Genomic DNA, 18,115 nt, shown 5'->3' on the forward strand with positions numbered 1-18,115 from the left:
GAGAGCGAACACAAAGGTCTCACAAAGTTTTGACCACGATGATGGGGGATCATTCCAGGGGTGATGGGGGATCCCAGGATCCCACAAACTGGGGATCAATAACAAAGAGCAGCCGGCTATGACCAGCAGCATGAGTCTGCAGGAACAGCCAGGCAGCAGAAAATCCAGCCTCCAGGCGGTTGCCTGACCCTGGGGCCCTGTCATTCATCCCAGCCGGGCTGGGACACTGACCCTCAGCCCCGCTCCCCTTATGCAGAATGGCAGCCAGCACCTTCTTAATGTTGGAACAGTTAAGGGATGTCTGCCTTGAACAAGAGGCTCATGATCATAGGCTGAGGCAGAGCTCAGGCCATCAAATGTGCTGGGCTCTGATATTGTACTGGTTTGGACAGTGAAGTCACATGGAAAACTCTGGCTGCTTCACTTAGCACATCAAACCAAGGATTTCTTTTAAAAAATGACCACAAATAACTTCCCCTTTAAATCATTTTAATGTTTTTCCACATCTTCTGGAGGCTTCAGCAATTGTTTACCTTTAATTTCTATTTGTAAAATATGTGTACATATATTTATACATGTATTAGATACATATTCATACATATACATATTTACATAACATACATTTATACTTATCTATGTATAGAGGTATGCAGATTCAAGAATTTGTGTGTCATCTATAGATAGATAGATATACAGAGAGAGAAATGACAGATAGCTGTAGATAGATAATGGATCAATACATAGATAATGGGTAGATGGATAGATAATGAATTGATGGGTAGGTAGATAGATAATGGATAGACAGAAGGCTAGGTAGATAGATGGATGAATAGGCGGCAGCTAGGTGTCACAGTGGATAGGCCTTGGATTCAGGAGGAACTGAGTTCAAATCCGACCTCAGATACTTGATACTTACTAGCTGTGTGACCCTGGGCAAGTCACTTAAACCCCCCTGCCTCACCAAAAAAAAAAATAGATGGATGGATGGATAGAGAGATGGATGGATGGATAGATAGGTAAAGATAGATAGATAGATAGATAGATAGATAGATAGATAGATAGATGATAGATAGATAGATAGATAGATAGATAGATAGATAGATAGATAGATAGATAGGCAGGCCCATGCCTAGATCTCCAATTTCATTAGGTTAGGGATCTAATGATACAAAGCTCTTTCTACCAATGCAAATAGGCAGGGGGTCTGCAACTTATTTTTAGGGAGATGCATGGGATAGTGAGATTAAGTGACTTGTACAGGTTTATACAGCTAGTATGTATCCGAGGTAGGATTTGAACCCATCTCTTCTAGTCTTCAAGGCAGGCTCTCTAGTCACTATACCATAATGACTTTTATAATACGCATATACACAATGCTGGCCTATACTTACATGTATATATGCATAGGTTATATAAGCAAATAAATATATACATGCATATACACCCATGCTGTATCTCTAATCCCTTTTCCTTCTCCTTTTCCCTGATGGATCATCGCAGCCTTCTTTAACCCAGGATGGATTTCGTAGACCCTTTTCACGTGTCCTGCCCATGACTGGTCAACACCAGAAATGTCTCCCCACGGGGACCTGGAAAGGATGCTGCCTATGTCCAGGCCTCGCACTGAGCCAGCAGAGGGAGCTCCTTCCACCCTCTCTGACAGGCCTTGAGCCCCACGTAAACTAGAGATCTGGGGATGGGAAGGCTTGTTCTTCTTGCTCACTAACAAAGAAAGATGTGAAAAGCATTTGCTTTGAAAGCCCTCCCATGGCTTATCTCTCAGGAGGTCAGAGCCTCCTCCCATGGCACCAGTCCCTCCATCTGCTCTCTCTCTTTACGGACACATATCTAAGTGTGTATCCACGTGGAGAAAATGCCCGACGGCCCCTGTCTGCGAGCCCAGACGAATCCGGTTGTGCGGAAGCCAGAAGGTGCCTCCGTCAGCTAAGGCGATAGTGTTGTGGGACTGATCTTATAAGCCACACTTGGAAGTCTGTAGGATTTCCATACGGTTGTGTCCATGCACAAAAAGAAATAGGGGGGGCCTAGTGGAAAGAACCCAGGATTTGGGTTTAGAGGGTTTAAATTGGGCTTTAAATTCCTTTGAATCCTGCCTGTGTCACTACCCGTATGACTCTGTGCAGATGACTTGATTTCTCCGGGTCTCAGTTTACTCATCTGTAAAACTTGGGAGTCGGACTCAACGGCCTCAGAGTCCCTTCCAACTTAATTTCTTACAGTCCTTTACAACTCTCAGTCTGTGATTCTTTTGACAAAATGAGAAGTCTTGTCGTCAAGCAAAGACGTAGATGGATAGGTGATGGACACCTTTGTACTCACGCAGGGTCATTTGGTGTTGGATACCCAGTTTTTGGAGAATCTTCCCATATTCTGTGCTTTCTTGGCAAGTAAAAACAGCCCATTCGATTCTACCCTTCACCCAAATTAGAAATTATTGACCACTAAACTCGCTTCCCAGCCTTTTGCACCCATTTCCCCAATGCTGACCCACTTTGGAACTGATTCTGTTGCTGAAAGGACTTGTCGATGCTCTCTTCAAAGTTCTGAGTGTTTTAGACTTGGGTGTTAGGTCTAGATTGGGTATTAGCACTTGTGGGTGCTACCCCCTGCTTGGCCCCCTCAAAAAGGGAACCATTCCAAGGGAAGCCGAGCTGAAGGGAAGGGATCTCAACCATAGGGTCATGATGACAGAAAGGTAACAGGAAAGGGGAAAATGACAGAAATGGAAAAACAAAAGGTGGAACCAGAGAGAACACACAGAACCCAGTCTCCATGCCTGCAAAGCTCTCCTTCCTCATTTCCACCTTTTGGAATCCCCAGCATCATTCAAAGGTCAACTTAAGCACCACCTTTTGCAGGAAGTCTTTCTTAACTCCCTCGATGCTATGATTCCCTCCAAAGTTTTCAGCATTCACAGTGTATATATTTAATATTCACTTGTATATACATATGATATAATCACCCAATAGAATATAAGCTCCTTGAGGGCAGGGATTGTTTTTTCTTTTAATTTTTTTTTGTCTTTTAAAATCCATAGTCCAGCATAATGCCAGGCACATTCTTCATGAATGCTTATTAACACCATCCTAATCTCTCTCATACTTTGTCTTGTGGTTCTATTAATGAAGCAATAATTCTAGATTGTCTATCTTCACCATCATCAGTTTTTCATCTTTCTAACCAATATCTTTCCCCCTTTTCTCCCCTCCACCTGTCTATCTATGAGTCTACTTATGCATATAATTAAATATATATCTACCACATATATCTATAATATATATAGCTGCCTATATATCTACTTATCTTTCTCTCTTTTTCTTTCATGTCTTACCTTTTTCTCCTTCTTTCTTTCCTTCCCTCTTTCTCCCTTTCCCTCTCCCTCTTCTTCCCTCTTCCTGTCCATCCCCTTTTCCGTCCCCTCTTCTTCTGCCATTCCATCTCCCTCTTCCTCCCCTCTTCTCTCTGTCTTTCTCCATGAACACACAAACACACACATCCATATACAGAAACAAAGATACAGGCCACAGAATGCTGGGATAGCTACTGCAGTGAGGCATTAGGAAAAAATCTGTCATTGCATTGGGGTGACTCAGATCAAAGTGGGGAAGAAAGAAAAAGAGAAAGAGCCTTCCCGAAGGATGATGATGCCACCATCAGCACTCTTTCTTATGCAAAGACAAGGGTGGGGTGTGGGGCGAGGGGGGGGGGTTGGTCAGTCATTTTCATCTTTCTCCTTTGCCCAAAGTGAGAGCTCAAAGTTCACTCTCTAGAGGTCACTGACAGAAGCCAACAGTTCTGTTTATTGTTGAGTGAGCATTCAAGGCTTCTAGGTGGTCAGGACAGGGGATGTGGAGATGATGCTTCCAGGGTCCCTTCTCCCTCCCTCAAAAAAGAGAAAAACAAAACTCAAAAAAACGAAGTTACTCCAAACACTTGTTAAGACGTTTGACTTGCTCATGTTATTCCATGCACAAAGCAAACCCATGGCTACGTACAGGATGGTAAACCTGACTTCCCGTGGCCAAACTCTTAGTGCCAGCTTTAGCAGCCAAGCTCATTTGCATGCAATGATTCCTCCAAGTGCTGAGGAATAAGGTTGTATGGGATAGCACTGAGCTGCTATATGCAGTTTCCCCCACCCCTCAAAGAACCTCCCCGTTAGCTCTCCCCGGAAGAACAAAAGTAAACTTACTTCTATAGGGACAGCTGTTGGAGGCACAGGAGTGTACTGGGGAATGTAGGTCCCTTGCATAGGTGCAGCCGCAGTCATATACTAGAGGGAATCACAGGTAAATCCACGTGAGTGTTTTGTATGCAAAGCAGAGAATAAGTCAATGATCTATTACCCCGTCACCCGCAGTACAATGTCTTATTAATTTCAGAATCAGAACAAAGAAATGACAGTACAAGACACCCCGTTGGCCTAAAGGGGTCCTGCCCTGGGAATGGTGGCATTCAAAAACAGAAAGGATCAGAGCAGGTAATCAAAAACACTTACAAACAAACCACAAACACCCACCTCTTTAGATTACTTCTCATCCCCATGGAAGCAAGAAGTTCTACAACAGAGCACAAGCCTTCAGAAATATTCCCTTTAATGGAGACGCACAATTTGTGGCCAACTGTTTCGCCAACTAATAATTCATGCGGCCACACAGGTTTACATTGGAGAAAACAATTTCCTGATAGCGTATTACTATCTCCATTTTCCAGATGGGTCAAGTCAACAAACATTGATCACGTGCCTCCTAGGTGCCAGGCATTGCATGAGAGATTGATTTTCTGAAGGACACAAATCTAACAAATGTCAGAGCCGAGATTTGAATCCAGATCTCCTTGATTTCACATTCAAAGTTACTCTCTTAACCATATCATCTGCTGATTCAGCAGTTTTCCTTACAGACTGAGAGTGAAACTTCTATCAAGCCTGATTATCCCTATGGCATAGGACTTGTCCAGAAGACCAGAGATTAAATCCTGCCTCAGATACCTGACTGCCCTAGTCACTTAAACTCTGCCTGCCTCCGTTTTTTCAGCTGTAAAATGTGAGGATCAAATATGATAATAGGTTACCATAGAAAGTTTGTAATTTTTAAAGTGCTATATAAGAGTTAGCTATTATCTGTTTCTTCTTTTCATCTGGTTATTTAATTCCATTAGACTGTAGGCTCCTAGAGGACAAGGACTTTATGTTTTTGCCTTTCCTTATATGTAATGCTTAGCACAATGCCTGGCATACAACAGGAACTTGATAAATACTGAACAAATTCATCAAGATATAAAAGTATCAGCTTATGTGAGGTGAATTAGAAAGACCGCTGAATTTGGCATAAAGAAGACCCGAGTTCAACTCTTGTCTGAAACCCTAGCTGTGTGACACTGAGCAAGTCATATATTGACCCGCAAAATGTAGATAATAATAGTACTGATATCATTGTGCAGTTGTGAGGATTAAATAAGATGAGGTACATAAAGGACTTTGTATTATTATTTTTATGTGGATGTGAATTTATCTTGAGAATACCAGATGCACTAATAATCTAGATATTGAACAATCCAACAGACCTTAGCTTTATTTTGCTCTATTTCCTTACGATGTTAAGCAGCTAGCATGTTTCCAAAATTTGACTGACAGACTTGAGCTTCAGGACCAGAATTTCTTCATATAAACAAGCTTCACAATATATACAAGTTTGGAAGAAGAGTTTTATGAAAAGTTACAAGGTCTACCATTATTTATTCAGTCTTGTTTACTGAATGCAAATATTAGGGTATTGCATAAATACACACACTCTGTATTTAAAACATGGCCACAGATCTTGGTTTTGTTATCTAAAATGCATACTCATGAACAGAAGGCATCTGATTTGAGAATCAAGACCTGTGAAGGTTCAAATTTTTAAATTTATTTTTAATGATGGCTAAATATGCAAGCCAACGGTTTCTGTCCTGGATTAAAATATCCATCAACCTCCCCTGGTATGCTCAGTTTGAGGCTAGGAATAGAAAAATAAATGCCCCCAAAGGGGCAGCTAGGTGGCACAATGGAGAGAGCTCTGGCCTTGGAGTCAGGAGGACCTGAATTCGAATCTGGCCTCAGACACTTGACACTTACTACCTGTGTGACACTGGGCAAGTCACTTAACCCCACTGCCTCATTAAAAAGCAAAAAAAAAAAAAAACATACTCAAACTAGCTGTTGTCCTTTGCATGGTCAAGCCCCCTGCCTTTGTCAGTACCTCTTATTTCCTTGCCCTGATCCCATCCTTCATCTCCTTTGGACCTCATAAGGTGCATTATTTTGTCAACTCTCCAAAGTGCTTATTTGGTATTATGTATTCCAGCTATGTATGTTGGTGCCTGGTTACCCTAGGGCATGGTAAGCACCCTCGGGGAGAGATCATATCTCACCTAAATCTTGTGTTTACATCTAGAACAGTGTTTTGTACACAGTAGGCACATAATAACTTTTTTTTTTCTGAAAGAATGAATACGTGTTAAGTGAATATCCCTCATGGGGGTGCTTGGTGAGGGGATGCCTGGAGTTAGCCATTGACCAGAGCACATGGCGATGCTCACACCAAGGAGGTGTAAGAATCACATCATTAGCTCTGCGCTTATAAAAGTCAACCAGATTCCAACAGGCAGCATGTCTGAATGAGGCACATCCTAGCTGTCCACTCTTCCATTTGCCCGAGAGTTCTGCTTGCTCTCTTCTCAGGAGGATTTCTGAGTCATTGACACACAACTGATTTCCACTTGAGGAAGGGTAGTATGATTGAAAGAATGTCATATCTGGAGTCAAAGAATCTGGGTTCAAATTCTGGTTTCCCACTTACTGGCTGTGTGACCTCGGGCAAGTTGATTCACCTCTCTGGGCCTCAGTCCCTCCTCCGGAAAGTGAGTGACATAGACTGGATGATTTCTCAGGTCTCTTCTGGCTCTAAATATATGAGCCTATGTTGTTTTGCTTGTTCAGCCATTTTTCAGTCTTGTCTGACTCTTCCTGACCCAGTGCAATGTCCCTTTGAGGTCAGGGGTCATTTTATTCATTTCATTTTTGTCTTTTCTATTTTTGCATCACTATCAGTGAGCACAGTACCTGGTCACAGATCCATGCCTGTTGATTCATTCACTGGTCTTTCAGCTCTAGGGTCAGGGCTCTTTCTACTATGAGGGAAGGGGAAAAGGGAGTTTAAAGGGGTTCTACCACAGTTGAGTGGATGCTGCTGTAGCAGACGTGGTATCTTATTAACATGATGCGTGTTGAGGGGATCTCAGGCTCATAAGATCATAGACCAGAAGGGGACTGAGATATCATCTAATTCAGCTCCCTCTTACAAAGAAGGAAACTGAGGCCCAGAAAAGTGAAGTAGATTCTTCATGGGTTCATAGACTTAGAGCAGGCAGGGAGCTCAGAAGCCATCTAGCCCAAACAGATGAAGACACTGAGGCTCAAAGGAAGGGCATTCCTTTCTCAAGGTCACAAGATAATGAGGATAAGAATTAGAATATATATATATATAAAATTTTAAGGTTTGCAAAACACTTTCAATATTTTAGTTGATCCTTACAACCACCCTGGAAGGTAGATGCTATTGTTATCCCCATTTCAAAGATGAGAAAACTGAGGCAGAGAGAGGCTAAAGGACTTGTCCGAGCTCACACAGGGAGTCAGTGCCTAAGGCAAGATTGAAGCTCAGATCCCTGACTCCAAGTCCAGTGCTCTGTTGATTGAACCACGTAGAGAGGAAAAGGCAGAGCTGGATATGGAAGTCAGTCCCCCTGACTTCCAGTCCAGGACATTTGCCACTGGAAAGCCGGGGGCCTCCTACTTCTGAGCTGCATTTCGGTGCTGATTTCTTTCCCACACGTTCTGTTTGGACTTCACGCCCAGACTCTCCCAAACTCTTTTAAGAGGCCCACCCTACATGCTTGTTTTCTCCTTCTAGCCTGCTCTGACTCATGGAGCTAATGGAGATATTATGGCCCAGAATGAATTCAGCTCATACTTGGCAATGCACAAATTGACTTGTCTTGTTTCCTCTTTCTGGCTGACTTGCTGAGGACACATAAGGCCCAGAGGACAGAGTTCTGGGCAGGCTGGAGGAGCCTGATTGGAAACAGAAGGAGCTCTTTTTCTTAAGGTGCTTGAACACATTATTTAAGGGTAATATTTTATTATAAAGTTTTGGGGAGTTCAGCCCTTTCTTTGGGTAAAGCCTCACAATAAATCCTTGGAAAGACACAGACAAGAAAACCAGATGATGAGAAGGCATGAACGGGTCATTTTGGGGGTGTGGGCATGTGGGGGTGGGTAGAGAGAGGTTATTGGAATCTTGGAGCTTCCTGGTAATTCCAGTAAAGTCTCACAAGAGGCAGCCGAAAACGAATAGGCAATAAGCTCACCCACGTGCAATTTTGACTTGCACCTTTGGCTGTGCCTCACAAATAATGCCAAACTTTCCCTGGGGACATGTGGTCTGATCCCTTCAAATGCCCAAAGTAATGGCAGCCAGCCTTAATCATGTTGGTAAAAATGTCTCAGTGTCTAGCTATCTACTATCTAGCCATCCATCTACTTGTCTATCTATCCATCTATCTATCTATCTAATCTATCTGCCTGTCCCTGTCTATTCACTTATTTATTTATTCATTTGTTTATCTGTTGATATATGAATTTATCTATTATCAAGACAGTACATATCAAAGAGTTAGGGTAGAGTTTCTAAATGTTTTTGTATGTTTGCTTGTTTCGAGGACCCCTTTGGAAGTCTGGCAAAACCTGTGGACCCCATCTCAGAATGTTTTTAAATATGCAAAATAAAATACATAGGATTATAAAGGAAACCAATTATACTGGGCAAAAAAACCAGTTGTCTACCAATACTAAAACAAAAGTTTCCAGACCCCTAGATTAAGAACTCTTGATTACTAGGATTTCTTGAGTTCAAGAGTCTGTCTTGTTAAGCTCTTCTGGGTTCTACTAACTGAAATCCTCATCAGAACAATATCCTTTCCTGACGCTGATTTTTTTTAACTGGTGACCCAGAGGCCATAAATAATGACAAATGGCCTTTCTTTGATAGTGCCTACATGTGTCGAGCATCACAGTGATTGTGGTTGGTCTGGGGATGTGCTCCACCCATTTTTTCATATTCCAGGAGGCCTGAAGAAACATTTTCAGGTTCCCTGAATAAGCTCCAAATGCCATCTCATGTTCCAAGAAGTCTAGACACTGAATTGCTAATACAGTTATGTGAGGGAAAAAAGGTATATGACTTGAGGTAAATTATTTTTCTCCAGGTCGACCAGTTTTATATTATTTTTAAAGGAGAAGGGAAGTGAAAAGGGAGAGAGAAGGAAAAGTGAGGTTGAAAAGGGAAAATAGGAGACAGGGAAGAAATTATTTCTTTGCAAAGTTCTTGATTTGTCTAATGGAAACAATAAAAATATGGTGGAAGAAGAGAAACACAAAGAGATTGGGAGAAAAGATATGAAAGAGAGGCCAAAGGGAATGATGAAAAGAAGAGAAAAGAAGGAGAATTAGAGAGATGGGAAGAGAGGATAGAAAGGGAAGTGGAAGCAGAAAGGGGATGAGGGGGAAAAAAAGTCTGTTTCTTAAAAGAGCAGAAAAAAAAGTCAACTTTGGTATTCAGAAAGGCTCTAGAAATTCAGGGTGGGAAATCTGTGGCCTCAAGGCCACATGTGGCCCTCTAGGTCCCCAACTGCAGCCATTTGACTGAATATAAACTTCACAGAATGAATCCCCTTAATAAAAGGATTTGTTCTGTAAAACTTGGACTCAGTCAACAGGGTGCACCCAAAGACCTAGAAAGCCACATGTGGCCTCGAGCTGCAGGCTCCCCACCTCCGCTAGATTCAGGCCATGTTGTCTATTCCCCTGCTTCATTAGGTAGAAGCTGGTGTCCTTTATGCTCATTACCCTCCATTTGTCTTTTCATGACTGATAAATTTGGGGGTGGGATCAGGGAGTGTCCTCCTAGACTGATGTTTCACTAAGAACGCTCAGTTGTTTGATTGCTAAAAGCTAATATGATATCGGTTGTGGGCTTCATTGAGAGTGCTCTGAAAGAGAGAGACGGGAGTCCCACTGCACTCTGCCCTGGGCTTACCACCTGGGTCAATCGTGGGTGCCATCTTTTAGGAAGGCTGTTGAAATGCTGTTTGTGTCATTTGTGTGTTCAAAGTCAATAGACTTCTTGGCACTCATCCTTCTTGACCTTTCTTCAGCATGTGACATTTATTGATGACTCCTCTAAAAAAACCTAACCTCTCTCCTCTAAGTTTTCATGTTACTATTCTCCTCTCCTCTCCTTTCAACTGCTGGGTCTTTTCTCAGCATCCATGGTTGAATCATCATTCACATCATGCCCAACTACAACTGTATCCCAAGATTCTGTTCTGAACCCTTTCCTTTTCTTCCCCTATTCTCTTTCTTAGTAATCTCTTAAGCATCCATGGGTTCAACAATTACATTTTTTATAACTGACACCACGAAGTGTCAGTCCTTCAGCAACAGCTATCCATTAGACATTTCCAAATAGAGGTCCTTTAAGCACCTAAAACTCAGCATGTCCAAAACAGCTCATCTCTCTTCGCCAAATCCATCTCTCTTTCAAACTGACCTACTGCTTTTATGGGAACCATCAGCCTTCTAATCAACCAGGCTCTGAATCTGATGGCCATCCTTGACCCCTCACTCTCCCTTACCCCACATATCCAATCAGTTACTAACTCTCAATTCTCAATTCTGCCTTCACAACATCTCCGTCTCTCTACTGGCTCTATAATCACCCTAGGTCACTTCTGGATTTCCCCATCAGGATTTGGTTTGTATATTTTCTACGTCTTTTAGGAGGTGTTTGTGGAAGGGAGCTCATTGCACTGCTTCCGAACACTCAAATATCCTGGCTTTGTCCCCATTCCCCGCTCACCCCTTTTGTTTTTGGTAGATTATGGCAATGGCCTCTTGATCAGTCCCCTGTCCTTAATTCTGTCCCCACTGCAATCCATCCTCCACACAGCTGCAAAAGTGATTTTCCTAAAGTGAAGGTCTGACCACATCAATCCCCTACTAAAAGCACTATAGTGATTCCCTATTTTCTCTCAAGTAAAATGCCTTTTCGGCATTGAAAGTCCTTCACAACATGACTTTTACCTAGCTTTACAGACTTATTACACCTGACACTCTTTCTTCCCACACTCTTCATTGCAGTCAAACTGGCCAAACTGCTGTTCTTGATAAGTGACAGTCCACTTTCTATCACTATCCCTTTGCAGAAACTGCCCTCCATGTCTGGAATGCTTTCCCCTCCCCTCTGCCTCTCAAAATCATTTATTTCCTGCAAAGGGAACTTTTCCAATGTCTCTAGCTCTCTCTATAATCCTTTCCTCTCCAAAATTACCTTGCATTTACTATATTCTAATACCCCTTAACACTATATATCCATTTTTATTTATTAACATGTATATGTTGTTTCCCCCAATAGAATGTAAACTCCTTGAAGACAGGAACTGCTTCATTTTTATATCTGTATATCTAGCTCCATTCTTAAAGAAAAATGCTTATTAACTGATTTAACTTACTATTTACATTTATACCCACATACCTATTTTTACTATTTTGTTATTAACACGTATGATATGGGCATTAAAACATCTCACTGACGCCTCACACTTTTTTGTGCAACAAGGTCATAGATTGACCAGCCAAGGAGTTAAGAAACATGGAGCTGTTCAGTGGTGGATATCATTAATATCCTGTGTGGTTAGCACTGGCCTTGAAGTCAACAAGACCCATGTAAAATCCTGCTACAGTTACTTAGAAGCTGTGCAACTCCCAGCAAATCACTTAAACTCTCGGTACTTCAATTTCCTTATATGTAAAATGACAAAGTTGGATGCTAAGATCTCTTTAAGCTTTAAATTTATGATCCTAGTATCACCTACTAGTTGTGTGTCTCTAGGCACATTCTTAACCATGCAAAGAATCAGTTTCCCAGTCTGCGAAGTTGGGATAACAACAGCACCTACCTCACAGGGGTTGATAAAATTAGTGTCTACATCTTTGCTACCTGAAGTCTGCCCTGTTTTCATTTCTATATTTCTCTTTTCTGTGTCACCATATATCACTGCCTCACCCTTTGCTTCTCCTTCTCACTCCTACTCCTCTGCAACTGTGTTGTTTGAAGGGTGCTCATTGTTAAGAAATTAAAAAGTGTGCCGAGGAGTGGCGAGCTCTCCAGATGAAAGGTGCTTCAGAAGTGAAGCAGACAAATATATAAGGTTCTCAGGTCACAATGCATTAAGAAGGGGCAATATATTTTATTTGTCTTCTGTCTTATTGATTTATCTGGAGAGCTTTTGAAGAAAGTTATATAGACACGTGGTAGAACCAATGATGTCTGCTAGAACTTAAAATTAGGTGACAGGCTTCTTTCTTTCTTTCCTTCCTTCCTTCCTTCCTTCCTTCCTTCCTTCCTTCCTTCCTTCCTTCCTTCCTTCCTTCCTTCCTTCCTTCCTTCCTTCTTTCCTCCCTCCCTCCCTCCCTTCCTTCCTTCCTTCCTTCCTTCCTTCCTTCCTTCCTTCCTTCCTTCCTTCCTTCCTTCCTTCCTTCCTTCCTTCCTTCCTTCTTCCCTCCCTCCCTCTTTTGGAAAGAACCACTTGTAGGGGGCTTAAATTATAGAGATAGCTCAGATGAGCCTAAGAGACCTTCAATTTACCAGAAAGCTTTATTATTCCCTAATCTGAATCCTATGCAAAAACAAACAAACAAACCAAACCCAACAACATTAAAGAGGGTGAGTGAGATGAAGAAAGACAATGACAACCTATGTTGAGAGTGAGCACAGATCATGGGCACCCCATGTTGTCTGTTAAATTCCCCTACAGAGTGCTTCCTTCCAGCATTCTCAATCCCAGATGCTGGAAGCATTCCAGGGAAACAGACTGTGAACTCAAAGGGGGCAAATGTTGAGGGCGCTCTCCAAATGTTCCCTGAAACAAAGATAAGGTCCTGGAAGAGTCCACACATTTAATACCCCCTTCCCCCTCCTTTTTAAGTCAAGAGAAATTTTGGAAGAGAATGTGACCTGTTCAACTACTTGACATATTTATTCTTAGGGATCATGCCAAGAGGGAGGAAAGAAGGGGGGAGACAAGGAGAGGGAAGAGAAGAGAGCATGCCAAGTGAGGGGGGGGGGAAGAAATTGGTCCAAAGCTGGACATAGTGATAGTTATATTTAAAGAGTTATCTTTATATAGAATTCAAACAAAGAGCTAACTGCACCACTCATTACAGGAGGTGACAGCTTATATGTGCACTCATAACAAAACTGTGTTCTGCGTGGCCTTAACAGTTACCCTTGTTGTATTAGCACTCAGAAGTTGTTTTTTTTTTCAATCTAGAATTGAGACCATTAAATGGAAGGGCTTTATGTGGAAATAAACACATACCATATATGCAGAGCCATAACTAGGGTGGGGTGACTGGTTCTTGGTCCCAGGGCGCTGAAATTTAGAGGGCATGAGCATTTAAAATAATGATTTTAAAGATTGTGCAACTTTGAAATTAATTATATTTACATCTTAATAGCAATTATACTTTCAGCAGTATAGACACTAGTTAGCATGAACAATTAAATTAGGTGGTGAAGTAGATAGAATGCTGGACCTGAAGTCAGGAAGATCTGAGTTCAAATCCAACCTCAAACATTTCCTAGCTGTGTGAACTTGGGTAAGTTACTTAACCTCTGTCTAACTCAGTTTTCTCATCTATAAAATGGGGATAATAATAGAACCTACCTCCCAGGGTTGTTGTGAGAATCAAATGAGATAATATTTGTAAAGTGTTTTACAAACTACAAAGCATTATATAAATACTGGCTATGATGATAATGATGATGATGGTAAGGGTCCTGGAAAATGTGCTTTTTGCCCCAGTGGCACAATACCAGGTAGACTCTGCCCTCCCTCATCAGAGCCCTCAGTGCAAAATCCTTGAGATAGTCTAGTCCATTTCCTGACAGTGGAGTTGTTTTCAGGGTTGGAGAATATAGAGCTGGCTGATAGCTCAGAGGACAGCTAGCTATTGGATCAGAGCTATGCGGGGCCTTAGGGATCAGCCAATTAAACTGCCTAATTTTACATATGAGGAAACTGTGGCTATAAACATGAAGTGATTTGTCCGGAGTCACAGAAGTAGTAAGAGACTGAATCTGAATATAGACCCCATGACTTTGAGTCTTCTGCACCAAGGGCCTTCCTAATGGATCCAGTGTCATGGTTTTTACCCAACTGATTGAAGGGGATGTTTAGTGCTGCTTGCCCTAGGCACACAAACTGCAAGTCACAGCTTGGCTTTTCTGATATAGTTCTATAACCACCTCTAATTTGCTCTCTCAGTGTGGCATGGAGAGGACTGAGAACCACTGAAGGCTATATGCCCATGGGGCATATATTCTGGCTGGTCTTATTCAAGCTGGAAAGACTCCGAGTTTCTCCCAAACCAGCCTTGGTGGGGAGATATAACCACAGAGATGAAAGAATTGGTTTTTGAACTTTATAAACGACTCCACCAAAGTGTTACTCCAATGCCTCATCTTGGCTTGGCCATGACCCCTAGGCTCTCAACAACTATATTGCAAATGCTGGTAGGTCCTGCAGAGTGGCAATGGCTTCAAATATCGTCCTGGCAATGATTTTGGTAAGCATCAAGGGAAGTTTGGAAAAGATTAGGTCCCAAAAGTTGGTCACCAGGGGATGACTTTTTTTCCCCCTAGCCAAAGCAGCTCATATATGTCTTCTAAGAAAGAAAGAAAGAAAGAAAGAAAGAAAGAAAGAAAGAAAGAAAGAAAGAAAGAAAGAAAGAAAGAAAGAAAGAAAGAAAGAAAGAAGGAAAGAAAGAAAGAAGGAAAGAAAGAAAGAAAGAAAGAAAGAAAGAAAGAAAGAAAGAAAGAAAGAAAGAAAGAAAGAAAGAAGGAAAGAAAGAAAGAAAGACCAGACAAGGATTTGTGAACTATTGTGGGAGAGGGAGCATCTACAGAACTGAAATCATGGCCCCCAGGTCTAGGTGAACACACACATCTCCTATAGTCAGTCTTCTTGTCAGCGGCTCCTTTCTTTCAGCTTTCCCATCTGACAGGAAGCCAGCAAATAGAATAGGAAGAACAGCATGGTGTTGGGGACATGTAAACACCTCCACAGAGATTAGAGCCCATTCTCTTGGGCATAGCATTTGGAGGAACCAAAGGTAAAGTATTACAGTTCTTTTTCTTATTGTCTTTGGGGAACTGAGGGACAAAAAGCATGGAATAAAAGGCTGAATGGCAGGGGAAAGGAGGTTGGAGGAGGAGGAAGAGGAGAAAAAAAGAGAAGGAAGTCCGCCCACTGGTACCAACTCAAAAGGAGTCTCATAGGATCATGTAGAAGTGTGAAGAACAGGAGAGACAATTTAGTCCTAGCTCCTTATCACACTAACTTACGGCTTCCTAACTCCAGGCCCAGCATTTTATCTACTGCACCACCTAGCTGCCTCAGTGGTAGGACTTGAACCCAGTACTTGATTCCTAGGCCAGTTCTATTCAGTAAGTTTCCTTGAATTCCCTTAAACCCTTTGTTCTGTAGGTAGAACCCACCTCCTCTCTATACCGAGGAAATGAATACAAAGCATAGTCAGAGGGTTGTAATTTCTTATTTATACCCACGTTGTCCCACAAATGTCTACCTCGTCCCTTGTGACCTTTGTGGGATAATATACAGTACCTACAAGTGAGGAGAAAATGACCACTCATCACAGTTTCTATCTAGCTACACCTTTGAAATCTTATCATTCCTCTAAGTCTTCCTCTTTACCAGTGTCTTCCACTCCTCCAATGCTACATCACAGTTGAGAAGTGGCCTTGGGTTTTCAAAAGTGATGCCAGTGAAGAACCACTGGGAAATGGTCCCACGTGTGGTCAGGTTTCAAGGTATATATGTCTATCAACTGAGGGTCACCCCAGCTAAGTTTGGCTAGACTCATTCTCAAGTGGCTAATTGGGGATATAATAACTATCTATCTATCATCTATTGTCTATTTTTGTTCATTCATTCACTCACTCATTCTCATTTATTCATTCATTCAATTATCTATTAATCATTTATTCACTTATTTATTAATACATGTATCTATTTAGGCCAGAGCAGCTCATTAAGGAGTCTACTAAGGCATGGAGGGTTTCTGATCTGCATTGACGGAGAGTTTCCACATAGAATATTGCCCCCCCCGATGAAGCTGACTTTCCTGCCACTGCCTGCTGGAAGTTCACTGCACTTACCATCCTCTTCCTCTATGACATTGTCCAGGTTGTCCCCAGTGTCTGGAAAATTCTCTGTCCTCACCATCCCCCCAGGGCACTGCTAACCTACTTCAAGACTGAATTCAAATGCCACCTTCCGCAGGAAGCTCATCCTCCTTGCCCTACTTGTTAGTGGCCTCATGAATGCTTCTGTCTTCCATTTGCATGTATTTTGCATGTTCATACACATCTATGATGTTCCCCTCCTCCTAGTAACATGTGAGCAGTTGAGTGCGAGGACTCTTCATTTGTGTTTTTGTGCCCCCGACATCTCACACAGTGCCTGGCACATAGCACGCATTTAATAGACTGCCCGAAAAGTTGTCCAACCAATAGATCAATGAACAAGCATTTATTACACATCTACCATGGGCCAGGCACTTAACTTCTCTTAGTCTCACTTTCCTCATCTCCAAACTGGAGATAAACGTACCCATGCTACCAACCTCATATCCCATGATGAAGAAAGTGCTTTGGAAACCCTCAAGCAGAACAGAAATAAGAGCTCTTATGATGTGTGTTTCCACTTAAGCACAGCTAGACGTCAAACAGGAAATGAGAAGCCATGTCATTACAAGCTAATAACGACAAACAAAGGAAGTGAAATGGAAATCTGACACTGACAGTGTTTACTGGAACTTCCCCTGTTATAGAAACAAACAACAAAAAAAGTGAGGCCATTTTGTTTGGAAGGGAGGAATTCACAGATGTGGTACATGACAAGATGAAAAATGTCTGAGTAATGGGACAGCTGAACCTTGTAAACAGGAGAGCAGCTGAATTGGGAGATTGCCAGTGCAAGAGGGGAAGGAAAGGCACTCCAAGGAGGAAACAAAAAATGAAGGGTTGTACAAGCTGAGCAGTGCAAAGGGTGTTTTGGGAGGCAGCTACAGAAGACCCTTTTGGGTGGTTTGTGAGGTCAAGAATCATTTCCCTCATAATACTGAAATATTTAATTTCTAATATGGTAAATGTTGATAGATATAACCCAAATAATAAAGGTTCTTTGGAGGCCTCATTAATTTTTAAGAGTGTCCTGAAACCCAAAGATTTGAAAATCTCTGCTCAAGACTGTTTTTAAGGTGTCACCTCTAATAGGAAGCCTTTGGTGACCATCATATATTTACTATCTGTTTCCATGTGGGCATATCCTCAAGCAGCATGTAAGCTTCTTGAGGCCAGGGATTTTTTGTTTGTTTGTTAATTACGTAATCGTATCTCCAGTGCTTTGCTCATAGAAGGCATTTAGTAAATGCTTGCTGGATTGGAGCAAAAATAACACCCATCCCTCTTTGTTACACAGGTTAAACCATTGTTTGAATTCATTTTACTCAGCTTCCTTGAATATTTTTGCTAATCTGTCATGAGTCCTCCAGAACTACTATTAATAAGGTCACTCAAATTAAGCAAACTTCTAAGTGAAATATTAGTTTCTTTCTCTGTGCAGTACTATTTCTAGGATGACATGTAGGTAGATTAGGTTGGTAACATGGAGTGATTTGACAGGCTTTGCAGAAAGACCTCCATGACAAAATTTTTCCTTAGTCTTACTCCACTATGTCATACCACTTGAAATGATAATAATAATGATGATAATAGCTAGCATTCATATAATGCTTTAAAATTTGCAAAGTTCTTTACATATATTATCTTATCTGATACAACAAACCTGTAAGGTAGGTGCTGTTATTATCTCCATTTTACAGATGGAGGAATTGAGGTGGAAAGAGGTT

At 41.7% G+C, this 18,115-nt stretch overlaps 1 protein-coding gene across 8 annotated transcripts in view; it reads right to left on the reverse strand.

The window, feature by feature from the left end:
• RBMS3 (RNA binding motif single stranded interacting protein 3) overlaps positions 1-18,115 on the reverse strand; it is a 1,402,476-nt gene that overhangs the window by 12,871 nt on the left and 1,371,490 nt on the right. For 4 of the 8 annotated variants that reach the window (XM_078151268.1, XM_078151272.1, XM_078151270.1 and 1 more), the window contains one exon: positions 4,214-4,294. In XM_078151268.1, the coding sequence (XP_078007394.1) occupies positions 4,214-4,294 (81 nt within the window). Of the gene's footprint in view, positions 1-3; positions 3,905-4,213; positions 4,295-13,500; positions 13,555-18,115 lie in introns of those variants that run through there. The other 4 variants (XM_078151263.1, XM_078151264.1, XM_078151267.1 and 1 more) reach the window with 2 other exon arrangements.

This window comes from Phascolarctos cinereus, unplaced genomic scaffold, assembly GCF_003287225.1.
Source record: "Phascolarctos cinereus isolate Bilbo 61053 unplaced genomic scaffold, phaCin_HiC Scaffold_1;HRSCAF=81, whole genome shotgun sequence".
Classification (NCBI taxonomy): domain Eukaryota; kingdom Metazoa; phylum Chordata; class Mammalia; order Diprotodontia; family Phascolarctidae; genus Phascolarctos; species Phascolarctos cinereus.